Source organism: Jaculus jaculus, chromosome 1 (assembly GCF_020740685.1).
Source record: "Jaculus jaculus isolate mJacJac1 chromosome 1, mJacJac1.mat.Y.cur, whole genome shotgun sequence".
Taxonomy (NCBI): Eukaryota; Metazoa; Chordata; class Mammalia; order Rodentia; family Dipodidae; genus Jaculus; species Jaculus jaculus.
Window position 1 is genome coordinate 179,077,220 of NC_059102.1, and position 18,673 is coordinate 179,095,892.

At 40.6% G+C, this 18,673-nt stretch overlaps 1 protein-coding gene across 1 annotated transcript in view; it reads left to right on the plus strand.

The window, feature by feature from the left end:
* Positions 1-18,673, plus strand: part of Ckap5 (cytoskeleton associated protein 5) — a 150,870-nt gene that overhangs the window by 97,193 nt on the left and 35,004 nt on the right. The window contains exons 19-28 of the mRNA XM_004657215.2: positions 394-451; positions 543-668; positions 2,850-2,986; positions 3,734-3,908; positions 5,275-5,388; positions 8,302-8,430; positions 10,555-10,749; positions 11,146-11,281; positions 11,980-12,068; positions 16,957-17,082. Coding sequence (XP_004657272.2) covers positions 394-451; positions 543-668; positions 2,850-2,986; positions 3,734-3,908; positions 5,275-5,388; positions 8,302-8,430; positions 10,555-10,749; positions 11,146-11,281; positions 11,980-12,068; positions 16,957-17,082 — 1,285 coding nt within the window. The remainder of the gene's footprint in view (positions 1-393; positions 452-542; positions 669-2,849; positions 2,987-3,733; positions 3,909-5,274; positions 5,389-8,301; positions 8,431-10,554; positions 10,750-11,145; positions 11,282-11,979; positions 12,069-16,956; positions 17,083-18,673) is intronic.

Here is an 18,673-nt window from a genome sequence, read left to right on the forward strand (position 1 = left end):
AGCTCCCGGTGATCCACCTACCTCTGCCTCCTGAGTGCTGGGAGTAAAGGTGTGCACCACCACGCCCGGCTTTAGAAAGTATACTTTATAAGTAAGTATAAGAAGAGAACAGAGTCAGGCGTGGTAGCACATTCTTTTAATCCCAGCCCTTGGGAGGCAGAAGATAGGAGGATTGTCTTGAGTTTGAGACACAGTCTGGGACTACAGAGTGAGATCTAGGTCAGCCTGGGCTAGAATGAGATCCTATTCAATGAGAGAGAGAGAGAGAGAACAAGAACAGGTGAGATCTCTAGTGGAAGTCAGTCTTAGAGTCTGGCTTTTTAAATTCTATGAGTATTTTGAAGGTTTCATTTATTAATTTTGGTTCTAAATGTTTTTTGGTTTTTTTTCTAGGTTGAATGTGAAAGCTTTTATTAGCAATGTGAAAACTGCTCTTGCTGCAACAAACCCAGTGAGTATATTCTGGCATATATAAAAGTATTACAGCCAGTTTTTGTAGGTTCTGTTCTGATTTGGGAAATTCTTTTTGTTTTCTCTGGCAGGCTGTGAGGACTTCTGCTATCACCCTCCTTGGTGTGATGTATCTCTATGTTGGTCCTTCTTTGCGAATGTTCTTTGAGGATGAAAAACCTGCTCTCCTATCCCAGATTGATGCAGAATTTGAGAAGGTAAAGGTTCTAAAAACATGTGCCACCACACCTGGCCTGAATTTTCATCTGAGTATATCAGGACATACCTGTAATCTCAGCATTTGGGAGCTTGATGCAGGAGGATCATGAGTTACATAAAAGTCAGCCTAGCTACATAAAGAATTGGACTACAAAAAGCCTGGTGTGGTAGCGCATGCCTTTATTCCCAGCACTCAGGAGGCAGAGGTAGGGGGATCACCATGAGTTCGAGGCTACCCTGAAACTGCATAGTGAATTGCAGTTCAGCCTAGACTAGAGTGAGACCCTACCTCAAAAAAAAGACAAAAAAGCAAACAAACAAACAAAACCTGGACTACAGAGTGAGCCCTTATCTCAAACAAACAAACAAACAAAAAAATTAAATTCTAAGTTGGGCATGGTAGCACACACCTTTAATTCCAGGACTTGGGAGGCAGAGGTAGGAGCAGCACTGCAAGGTTGAGGCCAGTCTGAGACTACATAGTGAATTCCAGGTCAGCCTGGGCTAGAGCGAGACCCTACCTCAAAAAGACCAAAAAGGGCGGTTAAGCGCTTGCCTGTGAAGCCTAAGGACCATGGTTTGAGGCTCAATTCCCCAGAACCCATATTAGCCAGATGCACAAGGGGCCGCATGTGCCAGTGGCAGGAGGCCCTGGCACGCCCATTCTCTCTCTCTGTCTGCCACTCTCAAATAAATATATTAATTAATTTTTTTTAAAAGACAAAATAAAAAAGAACCTGGCATGGTGGCATACACATCTTTAATCCCAGCACTTGGGAGGCAGAGGTAGGAGGATCACTGTGAGTTCAAGGCCACCCTGAGACTATGTAGTATTTACCAGGTCAGCCTGGGCTAAACTGAGACCCTACCTCAAAAAACCATAAAAATAAAAATAAAAGAAAAAAAAATAATTTTAAACCTTTGGAATTAAAAGTATGTATTTACTTTTATGTGCATAAAGTATGCCTGAAAGAATTCTTAAGAATTTGATGACTTTAAGACTGAAGAAATGTGCTTGCCACACAAGCATGAGGACCTGAGTTCAGATTTTCTAGAACCCACATAAAGCTGGACACAGTAGTGCATACATTTAATAGATTGCATAAAATTTGGCTAGGAATTTAAGTACGTATGACATTAAGTTTTTTTTTGTTTGTTTGTTTGTTTTTCTTTTTCTTTTTCTGAGGCTGACCTGTGATTCACTTGGTAGTCTCTGGATGGCCTCAAACTCACCGTGATTCTCCTTCCTCTACCTCCCAAGTGCTGGGATTCAAGGCATGAACTACCGCGCCCGGCTTAAAAAATATTGTATTTATATGAGATAGAGAGATTGGGTACTCCAGGGCCTCCTGCCACTGCAAACAAAATCCAGGTACATGTGTCACCTTGGGCATCCAGCTTTACATGGGTACTGGGGAATGGAATTTCACCTGGGTCCTCTGACTTTGCCAGCAAGCACCTTAACCACTAAGCCATCTATCTCTGCAGCCCTTAAATAAGTATTCCTCAATTGTTGGGACTAAAGGCATGTGTGCCACCATGTCCAGCTTAAGTAAGTCTTCTTTTATTTATTTTCTAAGAAACATTTTTTAAATATATTTTATTTATTTGAAAGAGAGAAAGAGAAAGGGAGTGATAGAATAGGTGCACCAAAGTCTCCAGGCACTGCAAACGAACTCCAGATACATGTGCCGCCTTGTGCATTGGGCTTATGTGGGTCTTGGAGAGTCAAACTGGGATCCTTTGGCTTTGCAGGCAAATGCCTTAACTGCTAAGCCATCTCTCTAACCCTAAATAAGTATTCTTGTTTTGTTGTTTTTTATTTTTTGGTTTTTCAAGGTAGGGTCTCACTCTGGTCCACGTTCACCTGGAATTAACTGTGTAGTCTCAGGGTGGCCTCGAACTCTCAGTGATTCTCCCACCTCTGCCTCCCAAGTGCTGGGATTAAAGGTGTGTACCACCATGCCCAGCCCTAAATAAGTATTCTTAAGAGGGCTAGGGATGTAGCTCAGTGGTAAATTTTTGCCTAGCATACATAAGGCCCTGAGTTCTATCCCCAGTATGGCCAAAACTATAATTAAAAAATTAGGATAGAATGAGAAAGTTTGACACAGGCATGTCTAATCTTTCTGCTCTCCTATTCTTCATCGAATTCATTAACTTTGTTTCTTTGTGTGTAGATGCAGGGACAAAGCCCACCTGCTCCAACCAGAGGAATTTCTAAGCATAGCATAAGTGCTACAGATGAAGGAGAAGATGAAGACCCAGATGATGGGGCCAATGATGTTGTTGATCTTTTGCCAAGGGTAGAGATCAGGTAAATTCTACTCAAAGAAACTATTTGATTCATTGCACTAATTTCATTTTCTACTTTTTTTTTGTGGCTGTCTTACTATTTAATGCAGGCTGCCCTCAAACTGACTAGCTTCTTGAGTGCACTAACAAACAGGCCCAGATCAATCATACTAAAACTTTTCTTAAATTTAGAGAGACTAGGGCTGGAGAGATGGCTTAGCGGTTAAGGCACTTGCCTGTAAAGCCAATGGATTCCCGTTTGATTCTTCAGGACCTACATTAGTCAGATGCACAAGGGGGCGCATGCATCTAGAGTCCCATCTTGGGTGGCTGGAGGCCCTGGTGTGCCCATTCTCTCTCTCTCTCCTCTCCTTTCTCTCTTAAATAAGTAAATATATTAAAAAGAGAGAGAGATAGTATGAAGAGTCCCTGCCATGAAAAGGCAGTAGGAGGTAAAGCCCCTATTATACTAAATCTTAATAAGTGTCTCTGTTTTTTTAGTATTTTTTAAAATTTATTTACAAGTAGACAGAGAGAATGGGTGCAATGGAGCCTCTTGCCACTGCAAACAAACTCCAGATGATTGGTACCACTTTGTGCATTTGGTTTTATGTTGGCACTGGGGAATTGGACCCAGGCCATCAGGCTGTGCAAAGTGAGTGCCTTTGGCTGCTGAACCATCTCTCCAGCTCATGACTTCTTTTTAATTCAGTAAAGAGAATTTCTGTGGTATTATCTTTTATTAGAAGTTATGTCTTCTGTTTTTCAGTGACAAAATTACTGCAGAGTTGGTGTCTAAGATTGGTGACAAGAATTGGAAGATCAGGAAAGAAGGCTTAGATGAAGTGGCAGGCATTATCAATGAAGCAAAATTTATCCAACCAAATATAGGTGAACTTCCAACTGCCTTGAAGGGTCGACTCAATGATTCAAATAAAATATTGGTATGTGGTGCATGTGCCTTTTTTCCCCCTTCCATTTACTGTGTAGCCTTCACTAGCAAAAAATGAGTCATCGCTTTGCTTCAAACTAGATGTAGATTCCTTGAATTTCTTAAGGCAGGTTTCTAATCATATTTTCTTCAATTTCATTCTTTGCTTTTTATAGGAATCCAGTGTTAAACATGTGAAACTCTTTGTATAAACGTGCTTAATTTATATTCTTTTTTTTGGTTTTTGTTTTTAAGTTTTTTAGCTAGGATGTATCTTTGTAGCCCAGACTGACCTTAACTCCCAGCCAGCCTTCTTCATACATATATATATATTTACTTATTTGAAAGAGAGACAGAGAAAGAATGGGTGCTCCAGGGTCTTTAGCCACTACAAATGAACTTCAGATGCATGCACCACCTTGTATGTCTGGCATGGGCACTAGGGATTCAAACCTGGGTCCTTAGTCTTTGTAGACAACTGCCTTAACTTCTAAGCCATCGCTCAAGCCACCCAGCAAGCCTTCTTCAACTTACCCAGTACTAGAAATGCAGGCATACTCCACCCTGCCCAGAGGAATTTCTGATTTTCAAATTTGGATTTTTATAATCATCATCTTGAAGTAAGTAGTGTAATCTGTGGCCTAATAGTATAGTTTTACAAGCCTGATGTGGTGACACACACCTTCAATCCCAGTAGTTTGGAGGCTGAGATAGGAGGATAACTATGGGTTCGAGGCTAGTCTAAGACAACATAGTAAATTCCAGGTTAGCCTGGGCTAGAGTGAGACCCTACCTCAATAAAACAACAAAACAGGGGCTGTAGAAATAGCATAGCAGTTAATGTGCTTGCTTACAAAGCCAAAGGACCCAGGTTTGATTTCTACAGGATCCACATAAGCCAGACACACAAGGTGGCACATGCATCTGGATTTGGTATATAACGGCTGGATGCCCTGGAATACCCATTCTCTTTCTCTCTCTCTCTCCTCTCAAATCAATAAAAATAAATATTTAAGAAGAAGAAGAAGCCAGGCAGGGTGATACATGCCTTTAACCCCAGCACTTGGTGGGAGGGCAGAGGTAGTAAGTAGTAGCACTGTGAGTTTGAGGCCAGCCTGAAACTACATAGTGAATTTCAGGTCAGCCTAGGCTATCCTCGGGGGGGAAAAAAAAAAAAAAAAGTTTAGTTTTATGAGATAATGATAAAAACAGAGGCCTAAAACTTATTGATTAGCTAATTAGGTTAGTATGACAATAAAATTATTTTCTTGCCTTTTAAATCCAGAAGTCTGTGATGTTGGCCACATAAGCAGCATTTGCAAACATTGAGCACAGCTTGTTTATAGTTTGAACAATTAATGTTGGCTCTTTCTACTCAGGTGCAGCAGACATTGACTATCCTTCAGCAGTTGGCAGTAGCCATGGGTCCAAACATCAAGCAACATGTAAAGAATTTAGGCATCCCTATCATCACTGTCCTTGGAGACAGCAAGGTAAATCTAACACTTTCCTCCATAATTTCATTCTGTTATAGGCCAGCCACATTCGTGGGTTAAGGAGAATTCTCTTCTAGAATATGTGTAAATCCTTAAAAATTTATAAAGATGAGGATATTAGAAGGAAATTAGTAGCTGGATATGGTGGCACACACCTTTAATCCCAGCATTCAGGAGACCAAGGTAGGAGGGTTGTTGTGATTTCAAGACCAGCCTGAGGCTACATGGTAAATAGTGATTTCCAGGTCAGCCTTGGCTAGAACAAGACTCCACCTGGGGGGTATGGGGGGGGGGGAATAGTAGACAGTAGACACACTTACCATCCAGGCTGTGTTGATGTGACTGGATGATCACTAATTAGCTTGTTATATTAATTTTTTCTTTTCTTTTTTTTTCTGAGGTAGGGTCTCACTCTAGCTTAGGCTGACCTGGAATTCACTGTGGAGTCTCAGAGTGGCCTCAAACTCATGACAGTCCTTTTACCTCTGCCACCCAAGTGCTGGGATTAAAGGCATGCAACACCACACCCAGTGATGTTAATTGTTTTATCTATGAAATTTCTTACAGAGTTGAGTCTATATGTATAATACATTTTATTGTCTTTATTTATTTATTTTTTGTTCATTTTATTTATTTGTTTATTTGAGAGCGACAGACAGAGAGAAAGAGGCAGATAGACAGGAGAGAATGGGCATGCCAGGGCCACTGCAAACGAACTCAAGATGTGTGTGCCCCTTTGTACATCTGGCTAGCATGGGTCCTGGGGAATCGAGCCTCGAACTGGGGTCCTTAGGCTTCACAGGCAAGCACTTAACCACTAAGCCATCTCTCCAGCCCTATTTATTTATTTTTATGCCACATTTTATTCAGATTTTACAAAGGAGTGCAGAAAGGGAAATGCTGAAAGTTAATGGGAAACAAAGTGGGGAGAAGTATACCATGTAGAGCCCAAAAGCCCATGTGGACTACTGGTAGCTCAGGAGTCCATGTGACCAGATTGGGATCTGAGAAAAAAGCATGGAAAGAAAAGAGAAAAGCAAGTTCAAGGAACTCCTGCCATGTTGGGAGCAAGAGGAGATAAAGAACCCATGTGGAGAGTAAGGGCTCACAGGGGGTTGTCCAGGCTGGGCCTGGGCCTGGGCCTGTGCCTGTTTTTTATAGTATGCATTCAATAAGTAGCTAGATTTTGACATCATTAATGTTTTTATTAGGTGAATATGTTAATTTTGGAGTCTTCAGTTTATTTTTTACATCCTCCCCACTCTGAACTAGACCATTATCTTCTAACACTTCACTAAAATAATTGCAATTTCATAGTCTAAGAAGTCATTGAAGTACCATTGAAGGTTGTAAACCTTTTATGTTTAGTCCTAGCCTGAATATTTTCATGTTACTTAATTCACTTGAGGAATTGGGCTATTTTTTTTGTTTATTTATTTATTTGAGAGTGATAGAAGAAAAGGGAGGGAGGGAGAGAGATAGAGAGAGAAAATGGGTGCTCCAGGGGCTCCAGCCACTGCAAACTAACTCCAGATGATGCGCCACCTTGTGCATCTGGCTTACATGGGTCCGGGGAATACCTCAAACCGGGGTCCTTAGGCTTCACAGGCAAGCTCTTAACTGCTAAGCCACCTCTCCAGCCCCGAATTGGGCCAGTTTTATTTCATATTAGTAGTTCTTTCTCATTCTTTGAATGCCAGTTAATATAAAAGCATACATATTCATGAGCCAGAAAGATAGTGGTTAAGGCATTTGCCTATGAAGCTTAAGGAAGGACCCAGGTTCTATGCTCCAGGTTCCAAATAAGCCAGATCCACAAGGTGGCATATGCATCTTGTTCATTTGCAGTGGATAGAGGTCCTGGTGCACCTATTGTCTGTCCCTCTTTCTATCCCTCTCTGTCTTAAATAATCAATAAAAATGCATACATATTCAAATTGTTAGCTTTTTTTAAATTTTTTTTTTATTTTTCAAGAAAGGGTTTTGGTCTCTAACTCAGGCTAACCTGGAATTCAGTATGTAGTCTCAGGGTGGCCTTGAGCTCCGTGTGATCCTCCTATCTCAGCTTCCCAAGTGCTGGGATTAAAGACATGCACCACCATACCATGCCTTTGTTTTCATTTTTTTAAACATATTTTTTAAATAGTTTTTGTTTATTTATTTGAAAGCGACAGACAGAGGGACAAAGAGGCAGAGAGAGAGAGAGGGGGGGGGGAGGGAGAGAATGGGTGCGCCAGGGCCTCCAGCCACTGCAAATGAACTCCAGACGCATGCGCCCCCTTGCGTATCTGGTTTACGTGGGTCTTGGGGAATCGAGCCTTGAACCAGGGTCCTTAGGCTTCATAGGCAAGCGCTTAACCGCTAAGCCATCTCTCCAGCCCCCTTCATTAGCATTTTTTTAAATTTTTACTAGCATTTTCCATGATTATAAAAAAATCCCGTGTTAATTCCCTCCCTCCCCCCCCCCCCGTTAGCATTTTTAATCTTTATGATTTTGAAGTGTCTAACATGTAGAAATTCTATTCTTTAGCATGTAGGGACAAAGAGCTCTTAGAGATTCAGAAAATGGGATATGTTTATTCCTCAAGTGATTTTGTTTTAATGCTCAGATTGCCTAATTAGCTGAGTATAAAAATTTTTTCCATGTTAGTATTTCATATATATATCTATTTTACTTTGGTACGACCACATAACGAATTTTTGTTTCATAAATGATGGTTCTGTGTACGTTTGTGAGTATTAAAGAAAACATCATTGTTCATATTCATAAAATAACATTTATTTATTTATTTAACAGAGTAAGACCACTTATAAAATAAACTTCTCACCCTAATCCTCCAAACTCTACTTGGTGGTTGTTGTTGTTGTTGTTGTTGTTATTGTTATGCCAATTCCCTTCTCTCCATTCAGAATAATGTTCGAGCTGCTGCTCTAGCAACTGTGAATGCTTGGGCAGAACAGACTGGCATGAAGGAATGGTTGGAGGGAGAAGATCTTTCTGAAGAACTCAAAAAAGAAAATCCTTTCTTGAGGCAAGAGGTTAGTACCAAAATTAATCCTGTATTTTACTCATGTTTTTTACCTCCTTAGGTATCAGGACCCCCTTATAAATGTATACTTAGGTTAAAATAAATTATTTAAAATAAATAAATAAATTATTAAAGTCTGGCATGATGGCGCATGCTTCTATCCTGCACTTAGGAGGCTGAGACAGGAGAATTGCCACAGGTACAAGGCTGTCTTGGTCTACATGATGACTTCCAGGTCAGCTTGGTCTACGCAATGAAACTCTTGTATCAGAAAACCAATACCAGTGCCTGCGAAGTTAGCTCAGTGGATAAAAGTGCTTGCTGCATAAGCATAAGACCCTGAGTTCAATCCTTAGCACCCACATGATAGGTGAGGCATGACTACACATGCCTGTACTAACCAGCACTGAGTAGGGCAGAGATAGAAGGATCACTACGGCTTGCTGGTCAGCTAGTCTTAACTTGAAAATAGCATGAGTACTGTGTTCATTTAGAGACCTTGTCTCTGGATAAAAAAGGCTGAAGAATGATCATAGAGGACACCTATATCCTCCTGGCTTCACACATGTGCATACCACACATACTGTACAGCTAAGATTATCTGGAGCTGTGTGGGCACACGCCTTTAATCACAGCACTGAGAGACAGAGGTAGGAGGATCGTCGTAAGTTCAAGGCCACCCTGAGAGTACATAGTGAATTTCAGGTCAGACTGAGCTAGAGTGAGACCCTACCTCAAAAATATAAGAAAAGGAATGGAATTTCAAAGGGGAACGTGTGGGGGGGTGGGGGAGGGAGGGAATTACCATGGGATATTTTTTTATCAACATGGAAAATGCTAATAAAAATTTTAAAAAATATTTTAAAAAATAAAATGTTTTTCAAAAAAATAAAAATAAATGTGAAAACATTTTAAAAATAAATATTCAGAATTTTTAAATGAATATATATATATATATATATATATATACATACATACATACATACATACATACATACATACATACATACACACACACACATATACATACATGAAAAGGCTGGAGAGATGGCTTAGCAGTAAAGGCGCATGCCTGCAAAGCCTAAGAACCCAGGTTCAATTCTCCAGGTCCCATGTAAGCACATGGTAGAACATGCATCTGGAGTTCATTTGCAGTGGCTAGAGGCCCTGATGTGCTCATTCTCTGTCTCTCTCCTTCTGAACACTAAATTGGGGAAGGTGGGGTATTTCTCTAATCCTAACAGACCATACCTCAGAAAAAAATTGTACTATAAGAACTAGTTTGGGGGCTGGGGATGTAGCTAAGTTGTTAGGGTACTTTCTTAGCATGCACAAAGCCCTAGGTTTGATCTTCAGTACTACTTAAACTGGCATACTGGGGAGATGGAGACAAGATGATCAGTTCAAGGTTACCCTCAGCTACATAGTGAGTTCCAGGCTATCCTGGGATACATGAGACCTTGTTTTAAAGACATCTAATTCAGGGGCAGATGGTATAGCTTAGTGGTAGAATGTTTGTATGCTATGCACAGTCTCTGGATTCCATCCCTGGTAGTAAGGAAACAACAGTAATAATAATAAGGGGCTGAGCTGGAGAGATGGCTTAGTGGTAAAGGCACTTGGCTGTGAAGCCTAAGGACACAGGTTTGATTCTCCAGGTCCCATGTAAGCCAGATGCACATGGTTGCTTATGTGTCTGGAGTTCATTTGCAGTGGCTAGAGGCCTTGGCGTGCCCATTCTCACTGCCCCCCATCTCTCTGCCTCAAATAAATAAATAAATAAAAATAAATCTTTAAATTATAATAATAAGGGGGCTGGAGAGATTGCCTAGTGGTTAAGGCGTTTGCCTTCTAAGCCAAAGGACCGAGGTTTGATTCCCCAGGACCCAGGTAAGCCAGATACACAGGGCAGTGCATGTGTCTGCCTTCTAGCAGTTGTTGGCCCTGGCACACTCATCCTCTATCTGCCTCTCTCTTTACTTCTCTCTTGTTCTTAAATAAGTAAATGAAAAAAACTAAAACATAAAACAATAATAATAGTGTGAAATTGATAAAATCATTAAGCATGGCCTCACACATAATTGCAATTTTTCACTTGAAGTGTGTGACATGTCCTTTTTTTTTCTTTTGGCAGCTTCTGGGCTGGCTGGCTGAGAAACTACCTACTCTTCGATCTACTCCCACAGATCTTATCCTTTGTGTGCCTCATCTATACTCCTGTTTAGAAGACCGAAATGGGGATGTGCGAAAGAAGGCCCAAGATGCTTTGCCATTCTTTATGATGCATTTAGGATATGAAAAAATGGCCAAGGCTACTGGGAAACTGAAGGTACTATTTATTGTTAATGCTGATGGTGTTTAAAGGCTATTGTAAAAATACTGAATACAAATTTATATAAGCAGAAGCTCATATTACCTACCATGAGACTTAATCTAAAATCCTAGTGAGAGCAAAAAAATTATTTAGCAGTGTAGAAATTCTAAGTCTGTGTTCCCACAGAGAGGAATGAAAACTGTGACCTTCTAGAATGATAGCTACTTCAGTGTAACTTCATAATGTGTGTTACTTCTCTTATACAATGTGCTGCCTCCCCTGTTTCATCTAATTTCATTGGTGTATCAAAAGTGGGAGATCATGCATTTGTTTGATAGAAAATTTGTTAGCAAGCTTAGCATGAGTGCTTCACTACTGTCAATTCTCATTTATGTTACATTGTCTCTGTAGCCTACTTCTAAAGATCAAGTATTGGCCATGCTAGAAAAAGCCAAAACTAACATGCCAGCAAAGCCTGCTGCACCTGCTAAAGCAACATCTAAACCAATAGGAGGGTCAGCTCCTTCCAAATTCCAGCCTACTCCAGGTAACAATTTTAAAAGGATTAAAGTGGAAAGAAATAACCTAAAGGAATTCAATGTATTTACCATGTTCCGTACCTCATTCCTTAAACATTTGTCAAGTACTCATTTTACCCCAGTAACTCTGCTGTGAATATTAAGATGACAAGTTTGGGACTAGAGAGATGGTTTACGGGTAAAGGCACTTGCCTGTGAAGCCTAAGGACCCCACTGTGCCACCAATGCCCGGCACCATGCCCTGACGTGCCCATTCTCTCTGTTTCTCTCTCTGTGTGTCTCTCTCTTTCTCTCTCTGTCTCAAATAAAAATAAATTTAAAAAAATGTTTGAGGGCTGGAGAGATGGCTCACCAATTAAGGCACTTGCCTGCAATGCATAAGGACCTGTGTTCAATTCCCTGGTACTCACATAAAGCCAGATGCACAAGGTGGCATGTGTGTCTGGAGTTTGTTAGTTGCAGTGGCTAAAGGTCCTGGCATAACCATTCTTTCTCTCTCTTCATCTGCCTCTTTCGCAAATAAATCAATAAAATATTTTTAAAAATAAAAATATGTTTAAAAGTTTAAAAAAAAGACTAGGAAAACATCTTTAAAGTGCCTTATAAATTGATAAATTTAATACTATAGGCTTTCTCATCATATATATGTGTCCAGAATAAATTAATATTAGTAAATTTAATATAGTACATGCTTTTTTTCTCAAAGCACCTGTTGAAGATTCTGTTTCCAACACTATAGAAGCCAAGCCTGATCCTAAAAAGGCCAAAGCTCCAGGAGTCTCCTCTAAAGGAAAGGTGTGTTAACAATGCATTTTTAGATGTTGATTTGTTTCTGTCTTAATTTTGGAGTCATTTTATTAGAAAAGATAATATGCCTCAAAGAATAACACTATTTGGTAAGATCAGATAAAACATTTTAAATTTGTTGGTGTATGTTTGTTGTGCATGCTTGTGTATATGCATACTTGTATATGTGAGCATAGTGGGTGAACATGCAAGTATGCATGTACATGTACAGGTACGTGCAGAGGCCAGAGCTCAGCCAGGTGAAAATCAAGTGTCTCTTCAGTAACTGACCACCTTAGTTTTGAAACAAGTTTCTCACTGAACTGAGAAGATGAGAACACACCAATTTGGCTAGACTAAGCTCTGGGGATCTCTTGTCTATTTCCCCTCAGTCCTGGGATTACTAGAACATGCTGCTACACTCAGTGTTTTTATGTGGGTGCTGGGGATCCAGATTCAGATCTTCATGCTTACATGGCAATTGCTTACCCACTGAATATCCCACCCACCCCAATGGCATTAAAAAAAAATATTTATGAAGGATAGAGGCAGACAGAGAGAAAGATAGTATGGGTGTACCAAGACCTCCTACCACTGCGAATGAATTCCAGAGACATATGCGAATGGCTTTCTTTTTTTTTTTTTTCTTTTGGTTTTTTGAGGTAGGATTTCACTCTAGCCCAGACTGATCTGGAATTCACTATGTAGTCTCAGGGTGGACTCAAACTCACAGTGATCCTCCTACCTCTGCCTCCTGAATGCTGGGATTAAAGCACCACCATGCCCAGCTACTAATCCTTTTATTCTTGTGAAATTAGATAGAGAAATACATGTGTTCATATGTTTCAATTTATTTCTAGGAAATTTTTTAATTTTACTTATATTTTAGGATCCCAGGAAAATGGCATCAGCTTCTCTTACCAACTGTCAGAGCTAGTCTTTTTTTTTTTTTTTTTTCCTCAAGGTAGAGTCTCAGTCTATAGTCCAGGCTGACCTGGAGTTCACTATGTAGTCTCAGGGTTGCCTTGAACTCACAGCAGTCCTCCTTCCTCTGCCTCCCAAATGCTGGGGTTAAAGGTGTGTGCCACTATGCCTGGCTAGATATTCTAAGTATACTAATATGGACATTGTGGTGCATCTTATTATCCTAGCACTCTAGAGACTGAGGCAGAAAGATCACCACTGTTCAAGGCCAGCCTAGGCGACAGAGTGAGACCCTATCTTACTGAATAGATGAAGCATTCAGTGATACAACAATCTGTTTTATTCCTCATCCTTGGTTCTTTCACTCTGAGTTAAGTTAATGAGGCATTTAGCTTCTCAGCTATCTGATGCAGTTGTTTTTCCTATCTTCCTTGTCCTCATCCAAAGTGAGCAAGTATTTATTTTAGTACCTTGATCACAAGTGCTTTGAAGTAATTTTGTCCCTCTTCTTTTTTTTTTTTCTTTTTCTTCTTCTTTTTTTTTTTTTTTATGTTACATCTGGCATTTTACTCAGTTCCATATGACAAAAATAGTAACCTAGACTAAGACATCCATTTCAGTCAGGAGCTGTGTCAAGCCACAAGATTTAATCATAAAATATATTGGATCTAGGTACCAGCCCTGGCTGGTTCTGGGAGGCCCTCGCCCCATGTGGCATTGCAGTATAAAAATAGTGTCTCTCAGGCTGGAGAGATATCTTAGCGGTTAAGCGCTCGCCTGTGAAGCCTATGGACCCCGGTTCGAGGCTCGGTTCCCCAGGTCCCACGTTAGCCAGATGCACAAGGGGGTGCACGCGTCTGGAGTTCGTTTGCAGTGGCTGGAAGCCCTGGCGCGCCCATTCTCTCTCTCTCCTTCTATCTGTCTTTCTCTCTGTGTCTGTTGCTCTCAAATAAATAAATAAATAATGAACAAAAAATATTTTAAAAAAAAAATAGTGTTTCTCTTCACCACGTTGAGGGACAGCCAGCCCTGAACACAGAATAGGGGGGCAGTCTCACTGAACCTTCATGAACCTTCTTATTTATACCACTTTACATTTTTTTTTTTCTTTTAAGTTATATACACATCCTTTTTTGGGAGAAGAATGGACACTACCATGGTACCAAGTACCAACCAAGAGAAGGAAAAAGAAAAGTGAACACGGCAAAAAGACACAGATAAATAAAACATTAAACTGCTGAAGCGCAGAGACACTAAGCCACCTTGCTTTCCTCTCCCCAGTGCTGAAGCACCTCGTGGCATCCCTAAGAGATGGCATGTTTGTCCCTCTTCTTAATGCCACAATTTTTCCCTAGCTTATATAGGAAGCACTTTCACATAAATGATCTCATATTGGTTTTGATTGAATGACGTTGGTATTTAGTCTAGAAAGATTGTAGCCAACTAGAAATACTGAACTTACTAATGATTCCAATAAAGAAAAATCAAATTTTACCTTAAATATATATAACTTGTACATTATTTTCCTTTCATTACATGTAAAGATTCTAATTCTTAGCTGGGCATGTTGGTGCACGCCTTTAATCCCAGCACTCAGGAGGCAGAGGTAGATGGATCACTGTGAGTTTGAGGCCGCCCTGAGACTACATAGTGAGTTTCAGGATAGCCTTGGCTAGAGAGAGACCCTACCTCGAAAAACCTAAGGGGAAAAAAACGAAGATTCTAATTCATATATCTATCTATCTATCTATAATTATTTGCCTGTGTGGAGGGGCACTCCAGGGCCTTTTGCTGCTGCAGACAAACACCAAATATTCGTGCCACTTTTTTGCATCTGGATTATGTGGGTCACTTGAGAATTGAACGTAGGCCAGCAGACTTTTTTTTTTTTTTCTCAAGGTAGTGTCTCACTCTAGCCTAGGCTAACCTGAAATTATTCACTATGTAATCTCAGGGTAGCCTCAAACTCTCAGTAATCCTCTACCTCTGCCTCCCAAGTGCTGGGATTAAAGGTATGTGCCACCAGTGCCTGGCACCAGCACTGTTTAACCAAGCACTTTTAAGCACTGAGCAATCTTCCCAGACCCTCGTCTGTTTTTGTTTTAACCATATGAACAACTTAAGTATTTAAAGTGTTGGACTGTAGAGATGGTCAGCAGTTAAAGACAGTCTTGAAAGCCTGATGGCACCAGTTCAAGTGTCCAGTTCCCACATAAAGCCAGATGCATAAAGTGGCACATACATCCAGAGTTCGTTTGCAGTGACAGAAGGCCCTGGCATGCCAGTCTTTCTCTGTCTCTCCACTCTCTGTTTACTTGCAAATAAATAAATAACAATTTAGGGCTGGAGAGATGACTTAGTGGTTAAGACACTTGCCCACAAAACCAAAGGACCCAGGTTCAATTCCCCAGGACCCACATAAGCCAGATGCACCCGGCGGCACATACATCTCCCTCTCTCTCTCTGTTTCTGTCTTTATCTCTCTCTAATAAGTAAATAAATAAATAAAAGTGTTTATAGCAACTTTCTTTAGAAGCTGATTCATGGGCTGGGGAGATGGCTTAATGGTTAAAGGCATTTATAAAGCCTGCTGGCCCAGGTTCTGTTCCCCAGAACCCACATAAAGCCAGATGCATTAAGTAGTATATGATGCATCTGGGGTTGGTTTGCAGTGGCAACAGGCCCTATTGTACCCATATTCATTCATCTCATTCTGTATCTCCTCGCAAAAAATGAATATCAATTTTAAAAAGTAGAGGCAGATTCAAAGATGCTTTACAACCAGATGTGATGGTGCATGCCTTTAGTCCTAGCACCCAGGAGGCAGTGGTAGGAGGATTGCTTTAAGTTCTAGGCCAGCTTGGAGCTCCAGAGCTCCAGGTCAGCCTGGGTTGGGGGGGGAGGGGCATGCTGACACACACCTTTAATCCCAGCACTTGGAAGCGAGAGGTAGGAGGATCACTGTGAGTTGCACGCCAGCCTGAGACTACATAGTGAATTCCAGGTCAGTCTGGACTAGAGTGAGATCCTACACCCCTCCCCCCAAAGGGGGAAGGCCTTTAGTTATGTTGCTATTGGACTTTCTTATACAGCATGAAAAAAAGCACCTACGGTGCTTGCCTATGAAGCCTAAGAACTCTTGTTCTAATCTCCAGGTCCCACTTAAGCCAGATACACAGTGACTCAAGCACACAATGTCACCAGGTGCACAAGGGGCGTACATGTTTGGAGTTCATTTGCAGTTACTGAAGGCTCTGGCGCACCCATTCTCTTCCCCTCTCTCTCAGTCAGATAAATTTTTTAAAAAAGTGTGGAGACCCCAATGCAGCCCCATTGAAAGATCTCAATCCAGCATTAATAACAACCTCCTTATGGCTGCATGGGTAGAACTCCGTTCCTTAATCTTCTATATTCTATATCCTCTATCTTCCCCTGAGGCCTCATGACCTCATGCAACTTGCATACACCTGGCCCAGGGGGTGACTGGGATCTCAGGTAAGGATCTAATACTCTTCCCTGTCCCTCTCCTGTGGGACAGTGACAACAGGTTTAATTTGAATAATCTCATATGTGCTCACAGCTGCTTCTGATAAATATGTCAGTAGTTGTTTATCAAGAAAGAGCTTGTCACACAACATTCCTGTAGTAGAAATACATTAAACATATATTACATGCAAGATTCTGTAACTTGTTACCTTGTTTATTTATTTATTTATTTTTTGTGGTAGGGTCTCACTCTATCCCAGGCTAACTGGACTCTGTAATCCCAGGCTGGCCTTGAACTCAGCAATCCTCCTTCCTCTGCCTCCCAAGTCCTGGGACTGAAGGTATGCACCACCACACCAGGCTCATTGTGATCTTTAATTTTGGAATATAATATAGAGAAGCTTTTCTGTTTTGGCCTTTTGCTGGGCAGCAACCTGTATTCTTCAGGAGACCTACCTAATCAATATTCCCGAAACTTTCGTTTTAGAGTGCACAAGGAAAGAAAATACCAAGCAAAACCAGTTTAAAGGAAGATGATGATAAATCTGGGCCTATTTTTATTGTTGTTCCAAATGGAAAGGAGCAAAGGATGAAAGATGAAAAAGGGTTAAAGGTAAGGAAGATATAAAAGTCCTTGGGAGGTTTTACTTGCTTGTTGTATTTCTTTTATTCTGGTCATCAAAAGTTGTGCAAATTAAAGCCAGATGTAGTGGCTCATGCCTTTAATCCCAGCACTTAGGAAACAAAGGTAGGAAGATCACTGTGAGTTTGAGGCCACCCTGAGACTATATAGTGAATTCCATGTCAGCCTGGGCTAAATAGTGAGACCCTACCTTGACAAGCCAAAAAAAAAAAGTTGTGTAAATTGAGTATGGTGGAAAATACCTGTACTCCTAGCCCTAGAGAGACTAAGGCAGGAAGATTATAATGTGGGTTGCATAGTAAGACACTCTTTCAAAATAACAACCAAGTTTTATTGTCTGTACTTTGTGAAATATCCAGTAATTAGCTGAATCTCTTTTGGTTTTTCATAATAGTTCTTGCTCTAGCCCAGGCCACGTGGAATTCACTATGTAGACTCAGGCTGGCTTTGAACTCACAGCAATCCTCCTACCTCTGCGTCCTGAGTGCTGGGTTTAAAGGCATGCACCACTGTGTCCCACTTTATTTATTTTATTTATTTTATTTTTTAAAAATTTTTATTAGCATTTTCCATGATTATAAAAAAAAAAATCCCATGGTAATTCCCTCCCTCCCCCCCCATCACTTTCCCTTTGAAATTCCACCCTCCATCATATCCATTTTATTTTTTTTAATACCAAAGCATTTTATGATGTTATATGTCGTGATACACACACACACACACACACACACACACACACACACACACACACGGAGAGAAATAGAGTGCACTAGCAGTCACTTCTCTTGAGCTGAAGATATAGCTCTTGTCAAGCAACTTCCTAGCCTGCATGAGGCCCTGCCTGGGTTTCATTTTGAGTACTGCAAAAATATATAAATAAATATATTTTATGAAGTGCTTAAGGGGTTTTCACCCCAAAAGGTATACCTTATTTTTTTCTTTTTTTTTTTTTTTTTTTGTTTATTTTATTTATTTATATATTTTTTTTCAGACAGAGTAGCACTGTATAGCTCATGCTGGCTCAAACTTGACATCATCCTGACTCAGCTTCCTGTGTCGGTCCTATGATAACAGGCATGTACCACCATACATTACAAGCTGCTGGTATAAAACATATTTGAATGTAGACCTTTGTGTACATGTGATTTTTATATTTATGTATATGCCTGTTAGAATTTCTTTTTTGATTTTTGTTTAGAGAGAGCAAGAGATAGAGAACTGGTGCACCAGGACCTCAGCTACTACAGTCAGACTCCAGATGCTTGTGCTACCTAGTGGCCATGTGTGACCTTGCGCTTGCCTGACCTTTGTGTGTCTAGCTTATGTGGGATTTTTTTTTTTTTTAAGTAGGGACTTACTCTAGCCCAGGCTAACCTGGAATTCACTCTTTATTCTCAGGGTGACCTTGAACTCATGGCAATCCTCCTACCTTTGCCTCCCAAGTGCTGGGATTAAAGGTGTGCACCACCTTGCCCAGCAGAATTTTTTTATTTTTTGAGGTAGGGTCTCACTGTAGCCCAGGCTGACCTGGAATTCATTATGTAGTCTCAGGGTAGCCTCC